This window comes from Ranitomeya imitator, chromosome 6 (genome assembly GCF_032444005.1).
Source record: "Ranitomeya imitator isolate aRanImi1 chromosome 6, aRanImi1.pri, whole genome shotgun sequence".
NCBI classification, from domain to species: Eukaryota; Metazoa; Chordata; class Amphibia; order Anura; family Dendrobatidae; genus Ranitomeya; species Ranitomeya imitator.
Genome location: NC_091287.1, coordinates 340383473 through 340403974, shown reverse-complemented (window position 1 = coordinate 340403974; position 20502 = coordinate 340383473). Strand labels below are relative to the sequence as shown.

General features: G+C 42.0%; 1 protein-coding gene across 2 annotated transcripts in view; it reads right to left on the bottom strand.

Moving 5' to 3' along the window:
* The window catches only part of CARMIL1 (capping protein regulator and myosin 1 linker 1), a 376826-nt gene that overhangs the window by 118898 nt on the left and 237426 nt on the right, over window positions 1–20502 (bottom strand). For both annotated transcript variants that reach the window (XM_069730895.1, XM_069730896.1), the window contains exons 23-26: window positions 17283–17376; window positions 5817–5915; window positions 3248–3376; window positions 3025–3153 (exon numbers count right to left, since the gene is read on the bottom strand). In XM_069730895.1, coding sequence (XP_069586996.1) covers window positions 3025–3153; window positions 3248–3376; window positions 5817–5915; window positions 17283–17376 — 451 coding nt within the window. The remainder of the gene's footprint in view (window positions 1–3024; window positions 3154–3247; window positions 3377–5816; window positions 5916–17282; window positions 17377–20502) is intronic.

Below are 20502 nucleotides of genomic sequence, written 5' to 3'. Positions count from 1 at the left end.
ACTTGAGTCGAATTTCACATTTTTGACACTCAGCTATTTTTATATCTTGTGGGCAAAAAACAAGTAATATTCTGCCAATTCCTTCTGATAAGTACAAGAGAGTGGTGAAGTGGAAAAAGTCAAAAATTATATTATAGGCACTGAACTGTGACATGGAACCCCAGAAACCAAATATAGTAGAGAAATATCTTATATATAACGGTGGATGCGTCCTTCTGCCTGAAGCCGGAATGGCCGGCGCCTGCGCAGTGTTGCGCCAGAGTCAGCGCATGCCCATAGCTCATACTGCATTTTGCATTACGGCACCATTTTATTGAACACTGTATGTGTGAATTTGCAGACACAGTGTCTTCAACAAAATGATGCCAGATACGGTGGGAATGTGCACGCGTTGACTCTGGCACCATTTTATTCAAGAATTGTACTATAATGTCAACATAGCAGTGCGCACGCGGAGACTATCGCCATTATCCCTATGGCCGATGCGTGCACACTGCTACGTTGACTACATTACTTAAATAAAACGGCACCATAGTCAGCACGTGCACATGCCGCGATCTCCGGTGCCATTTTACTGAAGACACTGTATAAAATGTACCAATAAAAAAAACTTGCCCCCCGGGCGTAGAATGGGTTCAATAGATAGTTATTACTATAATGGCCTACTGCTTATCCTTCAAAAAGAAAAACTTAAAAGGATGTCGGTTTTAAAAATTAAAAAAAAAAAAAAAAAAATTCTGCTTCCTGTGAGGTTCTTATGCTGCGACCACCACATCCAGTGTTTACACACCGTACGGATGTATGCTGATGCGTTGTTTTGACGCGCTCGCCGACCGCACGGGAACGCAACAAGTTGCATTTTGTGCGGACGGTGGGCGCGTCAAAACGACAAATCTGCATATATTCGCATGTCCTGCGCAGTCAATGTTAAAGACAGGTACGCAGGACGGATGCAGAAGTACGCGGAAGAAGGCGGGGCTCAACGGAGGACTACGCCAAGACCCCGAACACAAATCTGAACCTGGCCTAACATGCATGGAAGCCTTTAGACGCAGTCTCCCCAGATCACACTGAAAAATCCTGTTCTGAACCTCTGGGGGGGGAGGAGGCTTTCCTTTTTCCTGTATGTTCTTACGATAAGCATCATTCTGGCGAAAAGAAAACGCCCCCCAGAGAAAAATCTGTTACTGCCACCTTAGTTTACAAGGAAATTAGCATATTATGAGCCCTAAACTTTTGAAGTATCTCTGCAATTGAGAGTAGAAATAAAAAGTAAAAACTAGGTCTTAGTCAGCTCTTTAAAAGGTAGCCAATTTAATATGAAACTGGCAGTGACCTCAAATTCATTCATGGTTGAAGGAGTCAGAGGAGGTTGTTCTCCAGACATCTCCACTAGGCGAGTCCATAGTTACACATCTACATTTTACTTTGGTCTACTACGTGTTGCCCTATGAAAAGCAAATTAGTTTTTAAGATACATACACTGTTCATTAACCACTGCATTATGCCAACTCTTAACCTATACCATCATTAAACATTACGGGTTCGTTGGTAGGGACTATAAACTAGACATGCCGTGACCCATACCGTTCTTCATATATAAACAAGACTAGGAAGTAGAACGTAACATTCCAGGCTTTAGAAATGGTCAAAACTTGGCATCATAAGCCATGCTGAATTAAAACTCTTTTTTGCATCACAGTTTTGCTGGAAAAATATGCATATTTCCAATAGTAAAACATGTAACCTCTAACATAATGCAATATTACAACAAGAGCATTAAACATGTATGGGAAGTGTGTGTGTGTGTGTGTGTGTGTGTGTGTGTGTGTGTGTGTGTGTGAACTATATATAAATAAGAAATGAACGGATCTTGAACATTAATAAGCAATTGATGAAAGGATCCGCACTATTCGGAGACAACTGTATGATCCACGGAAAAGGCAGGATACTTCAATTCTCTAGGAATTATTTATGCAGATATTACAGCATTGCTTCCATACTAATGAGGTCATTAAGCTTCTTCTAGATAAACCCATGCTGGCTTGGCTGCACTTTATGCATTATAGGCAGTCAATTAGTGTATACACTGAGATTATCGCGCAGTGATAGCACCCACTTATCACTCCCAAGCATTAATATTGTGTAATAGACATTATGCCTGGTTCAATAAAACCTCAACATATCCACAGCAAACCTCACTACTTGTTTTTAATTGTGCTGTACTGCATTTATTCAGTGGTCTTATGTATTTTCATGTACAGAATTAACAGACCGGAAGAAAGTTTATTCAGCTCTAGCCATCCTTCTTGGTGGTAGGACAGTACTTGCCTTCCAGATTTTCTAAATCCTTAAAACAGGGTTCTACAAAATTCTAGGTCATCAGCCCAACTTGTAATTTCAAATAGGTTTTTCAAGTCTTTAATATAGATGATTAATAATTTTTATTATTATAAGTCATCAATATCATATCAGAGTGTTTAACTCTCTGTAACACTGATCAGCCGGTTAAAGGGGCTACAAAGAACTGGAAGTGGCACAACTCAGAGTAGTGGCCATAAATAGTACTGCAAGCTCTCTCAGTATATGAGTGGATGGGAGTTGGCAGTACCATTCATAGATACAGCAATATTGTTGTGACTGAATAGTAGCGTCTACTCCGATCCACTTATATTTGGAGAGAGCTTGCAGTGCTACTTAAGGCCACAACTCTGAGCTGGGCCAATTCCAGTTCTTCAAGGCCCCTTATGTCAGCTGATCCATGTTGGTGCAGGGAGTTGAACCTTCTCATGAGATACTGATGACCTATAAAACTGATGGATCACCAATGGTTAACAGAGCTGTGCCACTTCTAGAGCTCCTTGGTCCCTTTAATCAGCTGATCATAGAGGCACGAGTGTCATCACAAACATCTGATATTGATGACCTATTCAAAATATAAAAGTCAAGGAAAATCCCTTTAAATTGAAAAAAAAAAAAAAAAAGCTTTGTGCCAAGCCTCAGCCCACCCATAACCAATGATACCTTCAATTGATCATCAACAACTCTGGTGACTTCTCCTGCCATTGACTCCAAAGTCTCTTGAATGGGGGTTGGTAAATTATTAGCACCGGCCCATGCTGCTCCTCCAAGGTGATACAAATTTGGCAAAAGCTGCAAGAGACAAAGGAATATATGCAGAGATCACTGCCACAAGTGAAAGCTATTTAATTAAAATGCATCGCTACCCAATCTAATCAGGACGTACTGTTTTTGAATTCTTAGCATCGCGCATGATTCTCTCTGCGGACTTGACATCCTCTAGGACAAAATCAATGCCACAGTTTCTTAGCGAGTTTAGGTGATCTTGAACTTTGACACAAATGCGGTCAATCATCTGTAAAGCAGAAAGTTACATCTATGTGAATACAAACCAAGTAGATTTTAAAACATAAAAAAGTAACATTTGCCTATGCACTGATTTAACCATTCATGATCACTTCCAGCAATCTAAAAGTTAGTTGGCTTTAAGATAGCATCAAAAAAAGGAAAGACTGGAAAAAAAACATTCAATGATCTTGTTTAAAAAAAAAATAATTAAATAAATATAATAACCTTTATTGACAAGGTCATAATATAATAACCTTTATTGACAAGGTCATCATGGCTTGCATTTATGACAGAAGCAAGGACATTAACACAAACAAAGATGATTTAAATCAGTAGATCGTGGAAAAATAATTTCCACAATTGTATGTGTTTAAATAAAATGTTCCTGTTCTGAGATAATCTTATCCCTGCTGTGTACTGTGTAAGGCCAGTCTCACACGTCCAGATAATTCCGGTACCGGAATTATCCGTGTCCGTGCGCTTACGTTGAACATCAGTGTGGCACATGTGCGGCAGCCGTGTGCCGCCCGTGTGCCGACTGAGGACCACACGGACCGTGCAGGAGACCGCGCTAGAGTTGAGCGCTGTCCCCTGCGTGCGGTGAAGCCGGTATTCATCCCTTCTTCCCAGCAGCGTTTGCTGGATAGAAGGAATGAATAATCTTTTTTTTTTTATTTATTTTTGTTTTTAAAATAAAGTTGCCGGTAATCTGCCCCCTCCCACCCCCTGTGCTTCCCCCCCCCCCCACCCCGCTGGCATTAAAATACTTACCCAGCTCTCTCGGCGCTTACATCCTCTCAGCGTCGCATCTCTTCCTGTATGAGCGGTCACGTGGTGCCGCTTATTACAGTGATGAATACGCGGCTCCACCCCTATGGGAGGTGGAGCCGCATATTCATCACTGTAATGTGCGGCACCACGTGACTGCTCATACAGGACAAGCAGCGACGCTGAGAGGATGTAAGCGCTGAGGGCGCCGGGTAAGTATTTTAATGCCAGCGGGGGGGGGGGGGGCGCACATGGGGTGGGAGGGGGTGGGAGGGGGCAGATTACCGGCAACTTTATTTTAAAAACAAAAATAAATAATAATAAAAAAAGATTATTCATTCCTTCTTTCCAGCAAATGCTGCTGGAGAGAAGAAATGAATGGGGCTTCAGCACCACACGCAGGGGGGACAGCGCTTACAGTAGCGCTGTCTCCTGCACGGCACACAGACTGCACACAGACAACATCCGTGTGCGGTACGTGTTTTACACGGACCCATTGACTTTAATGGGTCCGTGTGATCCGTGCGCTCCCACGAACACTGACATGTCTCCGTGTTTTCCAAACGGACACACGGTCCGTGAAAACACGTTGACATGTGCAGAGACACATTGATTTTAATGTGCCTACGTGAGTCAGTGTCTCCGGTACGTGAGGAAACTGTCACCTCACGTACCGGAGCCACTGACGTGTGAAACCGGCCTAATGGCCATGTCTGATCATATCACATTTCCTGGGTAGGGGAGAAAAGAAAAGATTATATACTGACAGGACAGCATGTGATCACAGCAGCTAATTTCTGTGAGGTAAAACATTTCCCTGCCTGATTTTAAGCAATGTTTTACCTCAAAGGAAGAATCAGCTGTGATCCTGAGCAGTCCTGTCTGTACACGCTCTTGTGTTCTTCTCTGTTGAGTAGCTTTGGCACGATCAGACCATATTCCTGTACAGTCAGACACAGCCATTACACAGTACACAGCAGCGGCACAGTTATAAGATTATCTCAGCACAGGAACATTTTATTTAAACACATCCAATGGTGGAAGTTATTATTATTCCAAGATCTTTTGATTAAAATGATCTTTTAAAGGAACAATTAGAATGGGTTCTGTTAAGTTTCTGCTTAGATTTTTGCCATGAAGAATAGTGCTGCAAGCCATTCTATTCTTGTTATTAAATGTGACCCTAATGGTGAGCACCAGCGCAAGTGTGAACATAGAGCAAACAAATACGATCAGTCAGCGACACCAATTGATCTGCCATAAAAGTGGTTTAATTAAGAGCTGCTCTGCTGTCATGGAGCAGCTGAATCGCCGGCAGGAGTGATTGAGTGACTGATCTAAGCTACTTGACGGTTGCCAGCCCATTAATTTCTTCTTGCTCTGTGAGCATGTGGATGCAGCAATTACTGCTAAGTGCTGAGACGCGTGCAATGAGATATTACCTCCCAACACCTGTACTAGTGAGAGAATGGTCTAAAAATCCAAATGGCACAAGGAAGAAAAACCAGTTCATCACAGAAACGTGTGTTATATGTGAACATATATCACTTTATTGGTTAAAAATTATTATGATATTATGATTTTTTTGGTTTGGTTCCGAATAATAAAAAAAAAAAATATGTACAGTATAAAATATGGTAAATGGTAATCCATGTCCAGATTGAATACTGGTGGCTTACATGCTGTGTAGTGCTGGTGACAATGCTCTGCTGCAGTCGGTAGGCCTGCTCCTGAAGGTACTTTCTTGTTTCATGGTTCCTCAGCAAATAGTTTTCAATCTTTGAAAGATAAAAAAACAAAGAAAATGAAGAGACATCAAAAGAACTTGTTTTTTACCATGGTAAACACAGAATGCGAGTAGATCACAGAGATCATTAACCTTGCATTTCAATACAAAGAGTCTGATTACCTTGGAAAAAGGTTACTATGCTAGAAGAGGCTTAAATGACATCTAATGACTTTAAATTGATTTTTTCATTACAAGAATTAATGACATGTGAAGGCCAAAAACATTGAGGTTTAGAACACAATATAGAATCATTTAAATGTTCCACCAACATTAAGCGAAATATACGAGCTAAAAATGTGCACTGGATATCGACGTTCCTCTCAAATTCCCAATTTGAGGAGGATAGACTTTGAGGGAGGACCAGCTATACATTAACAACTTAAGCCCCAAGGGTGGTTTGCACATTAATGACCGTGCCAATTTTTACAATTCTGACCACTGTCCCTTTATGAGGTTATAACTGAAACGCTTCAACGGATCCTCGTGACTCTGACACTGTTTTCTCGTGACATATTGGGTTTCATGATAGTGGTAAAATTTATTTGCTATTACCGGTGTTTATTTGTGAAAAAAAAACAGAAAACTGGCGAAAATTTTGAAAATTTCACAATTTTCCAACTTTGAATTTTTATGCCCTTGAATCACAAAGATATGTCACACAAAGTACTTAATAAGTAACATTTCTACTTTGCATCAGCACAATTTTGGAACCAACATTTTTTTTTTGTTAGGAAGTTATAAGGGTTAAAAGTTGACCAGCAATTTCTCATTTTTACAACACCATTTTTTTCAGGGACCACGTCACATTTGAAGTCATTTTGAGGGGTCTATATGATAGAAAATAACCAAGTGTGACACCATTCTAAAAACTACACCCCTCAAGGTGCTCAAAACCACATTTAAGAAGTTTATTAACCCTTCAGGTGTTTCACAGGAATTTTTGGAATGTTTAAAAAAAAAAAATGAACATTTTACTTTTTTTCACAAAAAAATTACTTCAGCTCCAATTTGTTTTATTTTACCAAGGGTAACAGGAGAAAATGGACCCCAAAAGTTTTTGTACAATTTGTCCTGAGTACGCCGATACCCCATATGTGGGGGTAAACCACTGCTTGGGCGCATGGCAGACCTCGGAAGGGAAGGAGCGCCATTTGACTTTTCAATGCAAAATTGACTGAATTGAGATGGGATGCCATGTTGCGTTTGGAGAGCCCCTGTTGTGCCTAAATATTGAAACCCCCACAAGTGACACCATTTTGGAAAGTAAACCCCCTAAGGAACTTATCTAGATGTATGGTAAGCACTTTGACCCACAAAGTGCTTCACGGAAGTTTATAATGTAGAGCCGTAAAGATAAAAAAATATTATATCACAAAAATGAACATTTCGCCCCCAATTTTTTTACTTTCCCAAGGGAACCAGAAGAAATTGTACCCCAAAAGTTGTTGTGCAATTTGTCCGGAGTACGCTGATACCCCATATGTGGGGGTAAACCACTGTTTTTGCGCATGGCAGAGCTCGGAAGAGGAGCGCCGTTTGACTCTTCAATGCAAAATTGACTGGAATTAAGATGGGACGCCATGTTGCGTTTGGAGAGCCACTGATGTGCCTAAACATTGAAACCCCCCACAAGTGACACCATTTTGGAAAGTAGACCCCCTAAGGAACTTATCTAGATGTGTTGTGAGAGCTTTGAGCCCCCAACTGTTTCACCACAGTTTATAATGCAGAGCTGTGAAAATAAAAATTCATTTTTTTTTTCCACAAAAATTATTTTTTAGCCCCCAGTTTTGTATTTTCCCAAGGGTAACAGGAGAAATTGGACCCCAAAAGTTGTTGTCCAATTTGTCCTGAGTACACCGATACCCCATATGTGAGGGGGAACCACCGTCTGGGCGCATGGCAGAGCTTGAAAGGGAAGGAGCGCCATTTGGAATGCAGACTTAGATGGATTGGTCTGCAGGCGTCACGTTGCATTTGCAGAGCCCCTGATGTACCTAAACAGTAGAAACCCCCCACAAGTGACACCATATTGGAAACGGCCCCTAAGGAACTTATCTAGATTTGTTGTGAGAAGTTTGAACCCCCAAGTATTTCACTACAGTTAATAACGCAGAGCCGTGAAAATAAAAAATCATTTTTTTCCCACAAAAATTTTTTTTAGCCCCCCAAATTTTTATTTTCCCAAGGGTAACAAGAGAAACTGGACCCCAAAAGTTGTTGTCCAATTTGTCCTGAGTACGCCGATTCCCCATATGTTGGGGTAAACCCCTGTTTGGTCGCACGGGAGAGCTCGGAAGGGAAGGAGCACTCTTACATTTTCAACGCAGAATTGGCTGGAATTGAGATTGGACGCCATGTGGCGTTTGGAGATCCCTGATGTGCCTAAACAGAGGAAACCCCCAATTGTAACAAACTCTAACCCAAACACACCCCTAACCCTAATCCCAACCACACCTCTAACCCCAATCACACTTCTAACCCCAACACACCCCTAACCCTAATCCCATCCCTAACCACACCCCTAACTTCAACACACCCCAACCCTAAATTTAGCCCCAGTCCTAACTGTAGCCCTAACCCTAGCCCCAACCCCAACTCTAGCCCTAACACTAATCCTAGCCCTAACGGGAAAATGGAAATACCGTATATACTCAAGTATAAGCCGAGATTTTCAGCCCACTTTTTTGGGCTGAAAGTCCCCCATCTCGGCTTATACTCGAGTCATACGCAGGGGTCGGCAGGGGAGGGAGAGCGGGGGGGCTGTGAAATTATACTCACCTACTCCTGGCGCGGTCCCTGCAGGTCCCTGGCGCCGGCAGCAGCAGATTCTTCCTCTACTGAGCGGTCACATGGTACCGCTCATTACATTAATGAATATGCGGCTCCACCTCCCATAGAGGTGGAGCCGCATATTCATTACTGTAATGAGCGGTAACGGTGACCGCTCAGTACAGGATGAAGCTGCAGCGTCGGGGAAGCAGGGACTGCACAGCGCCAGGACCAGGTGAGTATACGGGGAGGGGGTGCGCTGCGCGATAGTCACCTGCTCCTCGTTACGGGCATCGCTCTGTCTTCAACAGTGACGCTCAGGTCAGTGGGCGCGGTGACGTAGTTAGTGCGCGCCCTCTGCTGAACGTCAGTGCGGAAGATGGAGCTGCACCACAACGAGGAGCAGGTAACTATTGAAAGTGCCCGGGGCATGAGCGACGGAGAGGTGAGTATGGGATTTATTTTTTTTTATTGCAGCAACAGCAAATGGGGCAAGTGTCTGTATGGAGCATCTTATGGGGCCATAACGTTTGTGCAGCACTATATGGGGCCATAACATTTGTGCAGCACTATATGGGGCCATAACATTTGTGCAGCACTATATGGGGCCATAACATTTGTGCAGCACTATATGGGGCCATAACATTTGTGCAGTACTGTATTGGGCCATAACGTTTGTGCAGCACTATATGGGGCCATAACATTTGTGCAGCACTTTATGGGGCCATAACATTTGTGCAGCACTATATGGGGCCATAACATTTGTGCAGCACTGTATGCGGTTATAACATTTGTGCAGGACTATATGGGGCAAGTGTCTGTATGGGGCCATAATTAACGTTTGTGGAGCATTATGGTATATGGGGCAAGTGTCTGTATGGAGCATCTTATAGGGCCATAATCAAGGTTTTGTGCAGCACTATATGGGGCAAATATCTTTATGGAGCATCTTATGGGGCCATAATCAACATTTGATTTACATTGATCATTTTTATGTTTTATTGTTCTCAATACATTCCACTATGTAATGAATTAAGATTTGCAACTGAAATATTTCATTCAGTGATATCTAGGATGTGGTATTTTAGTGTTCCCTTTAGTTTTTTGAGCAGTGGAGAATAAATACAATAGGTGAAAAAGTAATGTAAAGAGAAAAAGGGACAGGAAATGACCCCAAACACAAATTATCTACATGCAATAACATTGGCTAATGGGAACAAACTAAGACCATGCTCCTATTGCAGTGGTGGTACTAAAGGTACCTTCACACTGAGCAACTTTCCAACGAGAACGACAACGATCCGTGACGTTGCAGCGTCCTGGATAGCGATCTCGTTGTGTTTGACATGCAGCAGCGATCAGGATCCCGCTGTGACATCGCTGATCGTAGCTAGAAGTCCGGAACTTTATTTGGTCGTCAGGTCGGCGTGATTAGTCATGCTTGACAGCAAAAGCAACGATGCCTGCAATGGTTTTTCATGGAGCGAACAACCAGCGAGAACGATAAGTGAGTCGCTGTTACGTCACTGGATCGCTCCTGCATCGTTCTGCTGTTGCTGTGTTTGACGTCTCCTAGCGACCTAAACAGCGACGCTGCAGCGATCGGCTCGTTGTCTATATCGCTGCAGCGTCGCTTAATGTGAAGGTACCTTAACTGGGAAATTAACCCTAGCATTTAACTGCAGTCTTATCCATGTGATATAACTATTTGAGCAAATAACAGGCAATGAAAAAAGGGAAGTGGAATGACAGACTGTTTCAATAAAATATACGGTATATAAAATTCTTGATTAGAATATATTACATTGAAATGTTCTTTGGAGTGCTGCTTCCCTTCTTTCTCTTCCCTGGATTGACATCTGGTGGATACATGTTACCATAATCCGCCAGGTTGTGTGAACCCAACTAGTTTGTATGTGGACTAGGGGTACTGTTCACATTGATTTTTCTAAGTACAGATGCAAATTGCCTCTTCAGAGAGGAAGATGACTAGAACTCAATAGCGCTACCTGTTGAAGCAGAGATCCTCAGTCCAGAGCCTCTCACCTAGCCAAACCAGATCTCCACTTTGCACTGACGAGGGGCAATACCTCAAAACATTGTGTCTGCAAACTGAGATTCTGATTTGGCTTATATTCCAAGTCATATTGCAAGGCTCATTAAAGGATCGATAGCAATTTGTAGGATCGCTGCTTCCAACAGGTGGCGCTATGGAAGTATTGGACGGTGAATAAGCCTCCTTACATTGGCATGCCAGGGCCAGTATGTCACTCATCATAAGGAGAAATGTTACTCCTTAGACCTCAGTCCAGAGCCTATCACCTAGCCAAATCAGATCTCACACTTTGCACTGATGAGGGTCAATAGCCCGAAGCACCGTGACTGCAAACAGATTCTGATTTGTCTTTTATCCCAAGTCATATTGCAAGGTTTGTTAAAGGATCGATAATGACTTGTAGGATCACTGCTTCCAACAGGTGGCTCTATAGAGTTCTAGTTTGCTTCCTCTCTGAAGAGGTAATTTGCATATTAAATCTTCCAGAGGAGAGTTGCAGGGCAAATAAGCCTCCTTACTGGCATGCCAGGGCCTGTACATCACTCTATAAGGAGGAGAAATGTTAGCCCTTAGACCTCTGTACGGACATTAAAGGGAACCTGTTACCCCCAAAATCGAAGGTGAGCTGAGCCCACCGGCATCAGGGGCTTATCTGTTGTGAATTCAGCTTTTGGACTCCCTCCGGTGGTTGTAGAGGGTAATGCAGTTGTGCCTGGACTGCAGGAGTGGACAGGTGTATCTACTAATTGCAAAACTGACTGGGGTATATAGCTTTGCAGGATCATTTAGTCAGTGCCAGTTGTCCATTGTTCTTGAAGGATTCACTTCCCTGCTGGTCTCTCCAGTTTGCTGTGTTTTTCTACCAAGATAAGTCCTGGCTTGTCTTTGCTGTCCACCTGCTGTGGACCTTATAGTTCTGTGCATTTTCATGTTTTTGTCTTGTCCAGCTTAGTCTGTGAAGGATTTTTTGCAGCCTAGCTATTTCTCTGGAGATGCAGATATACCCTGTTATGACCTGGTGGTTAGGGGCACCCGGAATGACCTGATAGTTAAACCTAATACAGGACGAGCTCTGGGATGTGGGAGCTCTGCTGACCGCAAGCCCTAATCCTATCACACACACTAGAAATAGCCGTGGAGCGCTCCTGACCAGACCTAGGCGCCTCGTCACAGCCTAAGAACTATCTAGCCCTAGAGATAGAAAATAAAGCCTACCTTGCCTAAGAGAAATTCCCCAAAGGTAAAGGAAGCCCCCCACATATATTGACTGTGAGTAAAGATGAAAGTCACAAACACAGAAATGAAACAGGTTTCAGCAAAGGGAGGCCAGACTTACTAAATAGACAGAGGATAGGAAAGGTAACTTTGCGATCAGCACAAAAACCTACAAAAGACCACGCAGAGTGTGCAAAAAGGACCTCTGCACCGACTCACGGTGCGGAGGGGCCACTCTGCATCCCAGAGCTTCCAGCTAGCAAGACAAAATCATGATAACCAGCTGGACAAGAAAACAGTGAACAAATAATGACTATCAGGAACTTAGCTTCTGCAGGAGAAGGCAGGTCACCAGAGAGATCCAGGAGCGAACTGAACCAATGCAAAAACATTGATAGCTGGCATGGAGTAACGATCTGAGAGGAGTTAAATAGAGCAGCCAACCAAAGGATAAACCACTTCACCTGTGTAAGGAACCTCAGAAGCAGCAGCTTCACTCATAGCCACCAGAGGGAGCCCATAGACAGAACTCGCCGAAGTACCATTCACGACCACAGGAGGGAGTTCGACAACAGAATTCACAACAATAGCTTAGTCTGTGAAGGATTTTTTGCAGTCTAGCTATTTCTCTGGAGATGCAGATATACCCCCCATGTCTTTAGTGAGATGTGGTGATTCGTATTTTCTGCGGTGGATATTTTCCAGTGTTTTTATACTGACCGCATAGTACTCTGTTCTATTCTTTCTTTTTAGCTAGTATGGCCTCCTATGCTAAAATCTGATTTCATATCTGCGTATGTTATTTCCCTCTCCTCTCACAGTCAATATTTGTAGGGGGCTATCTATCCTTTGGGGATTTTCTCTGAGGCAAGATAGGTTTCCTGTTTCTGTCTTTAGGGGTAGTTAGATCTTAGGCTGTGCCGAGGGGTCTAGGGAGTGTTAGGTACCCCCCACGGCTACTTCTAGTTGCGCTGCTAGGTTCAGGGTTTGCGGTCAGTACAGGGACCACCTTCTCCAGAATCCGTCTCATGCTGCTCCTAGGCCACCAGATCATAACACTTATCTATAGCATTCTGGAATGCTGTAGATAAGCCCCGATGTATCCTGAAAGATGAGAAAAACAAGTTAGATTATACTCACCCAGGGGAGGTCCGGTCCGATGGGCGTTGCGGTCCGGGGCCTCCCATCTTCTTACGATGACGTCCTCTTCTTGTCTTCACGCTGCGGCTCTGGCGTGTTGAGGGCAAAGCAAAGTACTGAGGTGCGCAGGCGCCGGGAAAGGTCTGTGAGGCCCGGCGCCTGAGCACTGCAGTACTTTGCTCTGCCCTAAACAGGGCAGACAAAGTACGCCTGCGCCGCAGCGTGAATACAAGAGGACGTCAACCTATGAAGATGGGAGGCCCCGGACTGCGACGCCCATCGGACCAGAACAGAACCTGGACCGCCCCTGGGTGAGTATAATCTAACCTTTATTTCTCATTTTTCAGGATACATCGGGGGCTTATCCACAACATTCCAGAATGCTGTAGATAAGCCCCTGATGCCGGTGGGCTTAGTTCACCTTTGATTTTGGGGGTGACAGGTTCCCTTTAATTCAGTGACATAACCTAGTTGTGTGTTTGACCATCATGCAGATGAGCAGGTAGCAGTCTGTGTGGCCTTAAATGAAAAGGAGCTACCTTTTAAAAAATCCTGTTAACTGACTTACTTTTATAATATGCTAAGCTGGAACCATGAAAACAAATTCTGATGCAAAGTAAGTTATACCAAGTTATAAGTGATTAAACACAACCACAGATACACCACAACACTATATACTTATATCTATGTCACAATGGCAATATATACTTGTGAAATTTATTATAAGTGACCAGTGCTCCGTGGAAGAAAAGAATGTGGACTAAAACCACAATTCAAGGACAAGAACACCCACAACCAAGATATAGACCAGTACGAGGTAAAACGCCAGGCAGAGAATAGATATAAAATGCCTTTATTGTGTATGACTGGCAATTAAATATATTTTAACAATATATAATTTGTGCGCACAGAAAACAAAGGGAATTATTTATCAATAAAAACATATAAAATCAATGTATGTATACAATAAGAGATGAAATATTACAACGGACTGACCCAAAAAATAAATAATACAATATTGTTTATATAAAGGTAAGAACACCCACTAAAAGTAGCCACATATCAAAGAAATGCACATAGGGTGACCAAAATGAATTTAAGGAAATGAAAAAAACATATATATAAAAAAATATATGAAAAAAGAGCCACAATGAATAATTAAAAATTTGGTAAGAAAATCCCAAAGGAGGTATATGAGGAGCAACTGTCCTACTAAAGTGCTATGTGATAAAAAAATATATAAGTATATATATAGGTGCACAAAAAACAATGTGCAAAATAAGCAATATTCAATAATAAAGTGCAAGTTTAGAAAAAAATGTATGCAATGACAGTGCATAAATACCACATATAAACCATTTGGCTCCAAAGTGTATGGAATGTAACCAAGTAATCAACTATAACAGAATAAAGCTGTAAAACAAGGTGCAATTATCTGTGCAATACTGGGCTTTCAATCAGAGATTATATACTGTATCAAAGAAAAGGGGATTACACCACAAGTGTACTACACTGTACTAAGTGAATAAAAGTGCTATCGTGCAGTATAAATTACTATACTATAAAAAAGAAGAAAGACTCATCATTCCTCAAATAAAATATGGCCAAAATATGTGTGGCTATCACTGACGAGCTCCTCTAGAGTAGCACACAATGCTACAGACAAACTCCAGCAGGTGTCCCACTACAAGGTGCAAATAAGCATAGGTGATATAGAAGCGCACCGTACCTTATCCAAAAAAGTTCAGGGTCAGTCCGGTCCTTTGTATGAGCGCACCCCGACGCGCGTTTCGGATCCAAGTCATTCGTCAGGGGGTGACTCATGGAGCGCCTAGGCGCTGTATATATAGTATGTCCCCAAACTAGCATCATCGGCCCGGGTGTAGGTGGCGCATGCGCGGTCCTTTCGTTTCCGGAATCCGAGCCGTTCACGTCACGCAGCCGGATGTACGGGGGCAGAGTACCCGACGTCACCATAGCTACGAAGACGCAGCGCGGCCGAATCCCTTCACGCCGACCGCGCATGCGCACCACCAAAGAGCCGCGTCTAGAGTAGGTGGAAGCCGAAGCAGGACTATGTCAGCCGCAACTACTGCAATACAAGGCGGGTAGGATTGATTGAGGACAGGCCAGATGTATATCTACCCCAGAGTATCCTTACTGCACTATATATAAAAATATAAGTAAGGAATAACCTAACCACTCATAGTCCGTATCATATATAAGAGCGGTCAATTAATTAATGGGTATCATTCTAAACCCACCCAGTATAAAAGAGCGGGTTGTTACACCACCAAAAGATGTCCTAGCTGCATAGTAAGAAGATCACTACGGACCACATATAAAAGTGGTCAATACGCGGCTCATCCTGTCATCCTGCATAGAAAAATAGGTTGTTTACCAAAAAGATAAAAACAGCCAAGAAGATTTACGATGCTAATAGAGGTTAAGTGATTGGTGATAAAAACTTCCAAATCAAAAACTAGCTTTTATGGCTCAATTGTAGAGAATTAATAAATATGAAAAAATCTTCTTACCAAATTTTTAATTATTCATTGTGGCTCTTTTTTCATATATTTTTTTATATACCGTATATGTTTTTTTCATTTCCTTAAATTCATTTTGGTCACCCTATGTGCATTTCTTTGATATGTGGCTACTTTTAGTGGGTGTTCTTACCTTTATATAAACAATATTGTATTTATTTTTTGGGTCAGTCCGTTGTAATATTTCATCTCTTATTGTATACATACATTGATTTTATATGTTTTTATTGATAAATAATTCCCTGCGCACAAATTATGTATTGTTAAAATATATTTAATTGCCAGTCATACACAATAAAGGCATTTTATATCTATTCTCTGCCTGGCGTTTTACCTGGTACTGGTCTATATCTTGGTTGTGGGTGTTCTTGTCCAAGTTATAAGTGGCAGGTCCTATGTCATTAGCATCGCGAACGGAGTCTCAATTTCCAACTTCAGATAAATATGGAAATCCTAAGAAGTTCCCAAGATGAGTATTTGGTGAGTTTTTGATGTTGGAGATTTGCTGCAGGATTTCTGAACCAATTAGTTAAATTACGTTACATGGGTTTTCATTGCATTTTTTCATTCACTTTTTCATGTGTTTATTACATTTATTTTTAGTTGCTTTTTTGTCTCCTTTTGGAATACTCTTTTTAGATAAAGATGCTTTGCTTTTATCTATTTCCTGTTACTTTGTTAATAGAACTTTCTTTATAATGTAATGTGCGGATCATATGCAGTGTTTGGCTATATGCACACGTTGCAGATTTGACTGTGGACATTTCTGTGCAGATTCTGCATTACTTGGCAGAAAACGCAGGTCAGAATCTGCACCTTTTTTTTTTAGGTATGTGCACACGTTGCAGATTTTTTGTGCGGATTTCTTTATTTTTTTTTTAACCCTGCAGATTTCTATTATGGAATGGATGAGAAACGCAGCAGATGAGCAAAAATAATTGATATCCTTTTTTGAATCTGCTGCGTTTTCCGTGCAGATTTTTCCGCACCATTAGCACAATTTTTTTTTTTGCTATTGATTTACATTGTACTGTAAATCACTTGCGGATCTGCAGCGTTTCTGCACGGAAACAACGCTGTAGATCTGCATCTTGTGCCCATAGACTTAGTGTGTTTCTGCTGCAGAACTGCATTAAAAACACACGTGCATTTTTATCTTCGGCTTTTCCTCATCTCCTTCAAGTCAGTGGGGAAAAAAAAATTAAAAAAAAAAAAAAAATCAGTAAATATAACACGTACTTCCTACAATCTAAGTTGACGTGTTAATGATTTCAAAGACGCACCACAGGTCAATTTACGCAGAGTAAAAAAAAAAAAAAAAAGCACAGTTGGCGTGACATTTCTTTAACTCCCGTTCACTTAGTTGGGAAGTGTATTTTTTGCACAGAGAAGACATACAGCACCAAAATCTCACAGAATACTCATCTTGGGAATTTAACATGAAACTTCATTTTAGCCAACTTTACTCTTACTGTAAGAATAGACCTACAATTTGCTCCCAGAAGGGATCTCGGATCTGGTAAATAACCTGTATTTATACTGTTCTCCATTCCAGCGATGTCTTCTTCAGCCTGCAGACCATGAATGGAGAGGAAGCTGTGACTACATCAGACAGTCGTCATCTTACCTTTTGTAAGGCTTCCTCTGTTTTTTCTGGGTTGGTCTTCAGTGCTTGGGAAGCATCATTTATAGGTATAGGCATAAACCGCAAAGTATAATTCCTAAAACACAAAAGTTTATACTGTTACAATGCAAAACATTGAGTAATTCAGCCTTAAGGGAACCTGTCCCCGGATTCATACTGCCTTTACCGAGGGCAGCATGAATCAGCCTGGCTACACAATTGCAGGTAGCTATGCTCCAGAGTTTCAGAGAAAATATACTTCAAAGATACAGCCGGGGACCATATTAGGAGAGGAGACTGCCAGAGGCACTGGGAGAAGCTGGCCATGGGTGGCACCACACTAGTCTCCTCTCCAGCTTTGATCCTTGGCTGCATCTTTAAAGGATATGTACTGAAACACCGGAGTGTTCCAGAGAAAAATATACATGACCGCAATCCTGCATCGAGGCCCTGGTTAATGCGGTCTGATGTTTTACCATAGATAAGCCATGTTACTTTTGGGTTTTCTTCCATGGCATTATTATAGGCAGTTTTTGTCTTTTTGGATTGTTATGTTTTAAGTAAATTGCTTTGTTTTTGATACTTCCTGATATCTAGTCATAAGCAGAAAACATGCATTCTTAGGGCATTTCCGCAGAAGAAACACACTATAAAGACATGTACCGTATGTTTTTTTTTTTCTAGCCTGTGTATTTTTCAAATCCAATATAAAATTCTATGTTGGGGGGGTCAGTTTATATGGAATAAAATAAAAGCCCAGTGGGCAGGAGATTTCTATAAATCCCGTCTACTGGAAGATGCTGCATTTTTCATACAGCAAAAACACAGCGTGTCAAAAGCTCAACAAAAATTAAATTGTGGTAACTTGGTCTTCTGGAGTGGGTCTGCTCAGAAAAACTCATGAAAAATAAATTGCTAAAAAAAAAGAAAACAAAACCAACGCATGTAGGACTTCCTATTCATTTGCACCATTTCTACTGTAAAATGACTTGCTGTTCAGATCTTTTCACATTTTTTTTTTCCAGGTTTAAAAAAAAAAAAAAGTGCCCGATGGAGGGAAGGAAAGTGCAGGTCACTTTTTTAAGCATCTCTTAGGCTACTTTCACACATCAGGTTTTCAGTGTCAGGCTAAACCCGGGAATATGTACTGCGGGGATTCATAAGTCTGCAGTCACACAGAGAGACCTGCAGACTTCTCAGAATGAAAGGGGTTGTCCGATAAAAACAATCACTATGTACAAACAAAGGCAACATTTTAGTCATTTAACAATCTACCCAATTCACGGTTATATACATTTTTGATTGAGGATAATGTCACATTTGCATGTAGTTCAAAAGTGGGGCCCTGGAGTTGGATACTGGTGGGCCCTTGGCACCCCAGTCCGACACTGATAACATGTGTAGATGAAGATACATGGAAAAATACAAATTATGTCCTTTCTTTGACAATATTCCAAGGGCACACAGCAAGGTATCTGAGCTTTTTCTGGGAAAAAAAATAAAATTAGTCTTACCGCAAATTCGGTTTCTAGGAACCTTCCACGACAGAGGTACAGGAGGATGTCTCCCCGCCCTAATGGGGGACAGGAAATACAAAAGAGGTTAAATACCCTCCCCTTCCTGCAGCCTCCAGAGTTTTTTCTGCACACAGTAGCATGTATAATTACCAATTAGGTGCAAGAACCATTCAATAAGTATCATTAATAGTGCTGTCGTGGAAGGTTCCTAGAAACCGAATTACCGGTAATTCTATTTTCTCCAGTCACCTTCCACGACAGCGGTACAGGAGTTGTACCAACAATTTAATTTCTTAGGGGGGAAAACAGCCTGTAGGACTCTTCTGCCGAATGTTAAATCCCTGTTAAAGTCTAGTCTGTAGTGCCTGGTGAACGTGTGAACCGAAGGCTCTGTAAATCTGCTCTGTAGATGAGTCACCTCTCTCTGCCCATGATGTTGACACTGACCGTGTAGAGTGAGCCTTCAATGATGAAGGAGGAGACAGGTTCTGAGATGAGTATGCGAGAGATATGGTTTGCTTGATCCAATTGGCGATTGTGTTTTTTGCCGCCTTTTTGCCTCTGTTCCTTCCTGAGTGTTGAACAAATAGGTTTTGATCAATCCTCCAACTCTCAGTCTGTTGAAGATAATAAAGAACCACCCTTCGGACGTCCAGGGTGTGGAAGGATTCTTCCTTCCCGTTGGAAGGATCTGGGCAGAATGAGGGCAGCACTATGTCCTGACCTCTATGAAAGTCTGATGTTACCTTAGGTAAAAATGTAGGGTCTAGTCGGAGGACTATGCTATCTGTTGTTATCTTCAAATAAGGCTCTTGCATGGATAGGGCCTGTAATTCTCCTATCCGTCTGGCGGAGGTAATGGCCACTAAAAAATCAGTTTTGAGGGTAAGAACCTTTAAAGAAGTCTCCGATAAAGGTTCGAATGGATCTTGTGTTAGACTATTAAGCACCAGATTTAGGTCCCAAGGGGGAATACTGTTATGAACTCTGGGACAGATACTACTGGCTGAGGTTATGAAGCGTTTTATCCAACGATGGTTGGCTAAGTTTTGGTCAAAGTATGACCTAAGAGCGGAGACCTAAACCTTTAAGGTACTAGGCTTAAGCCCTAAATCTAGATCCTTCTGGAGGGTCTAGATGGAATGGGTCTGGAGTGTTCAGGGAACACCAAGATGAGAATTTCTTCAGGACTTTGCCATAAATGGCGTTAGTTATCGGTTTTCTACTTCTCTGAAGAGTCTGAATTACATCATAGGAAAGGCCTCTTGCTCTTAGTATCTCGGCTTCAGTAGCCATGCTGCAAGGTTCAACCTGTGTAGGTTCGGATGTAAAAAGGGACCCTGGTGAAGGTCGCTCTTCTGAGGTAATCGTATTGGCCCGTCCTGGGCCATGTCCAACAGTGCACTGTACCAACTTCTTCCCAGCCACATGGCGGCGATCAGAATTGTAGTGACCAGTTTGGATCAGATTTTCTGTAGAATTTTTGACAGAATCGGGATTGGGGGGAAAGCATAGGAGAGGTTGAACTCCCAGGGGTGTGAGAAAGCATCCATGCCCAGTGCTCTGTCTGTCATGTTTAGAGAAAAATATATTTGTAGTTTGGTATTCTGGCTGCTGGCAAATAAGTCCACCTTCGGGATTCCCCATCGAGATACTAGGGAGAGGAAGACTTCCTGATCTAGGCACCATTCCCCTGGATGTATGTC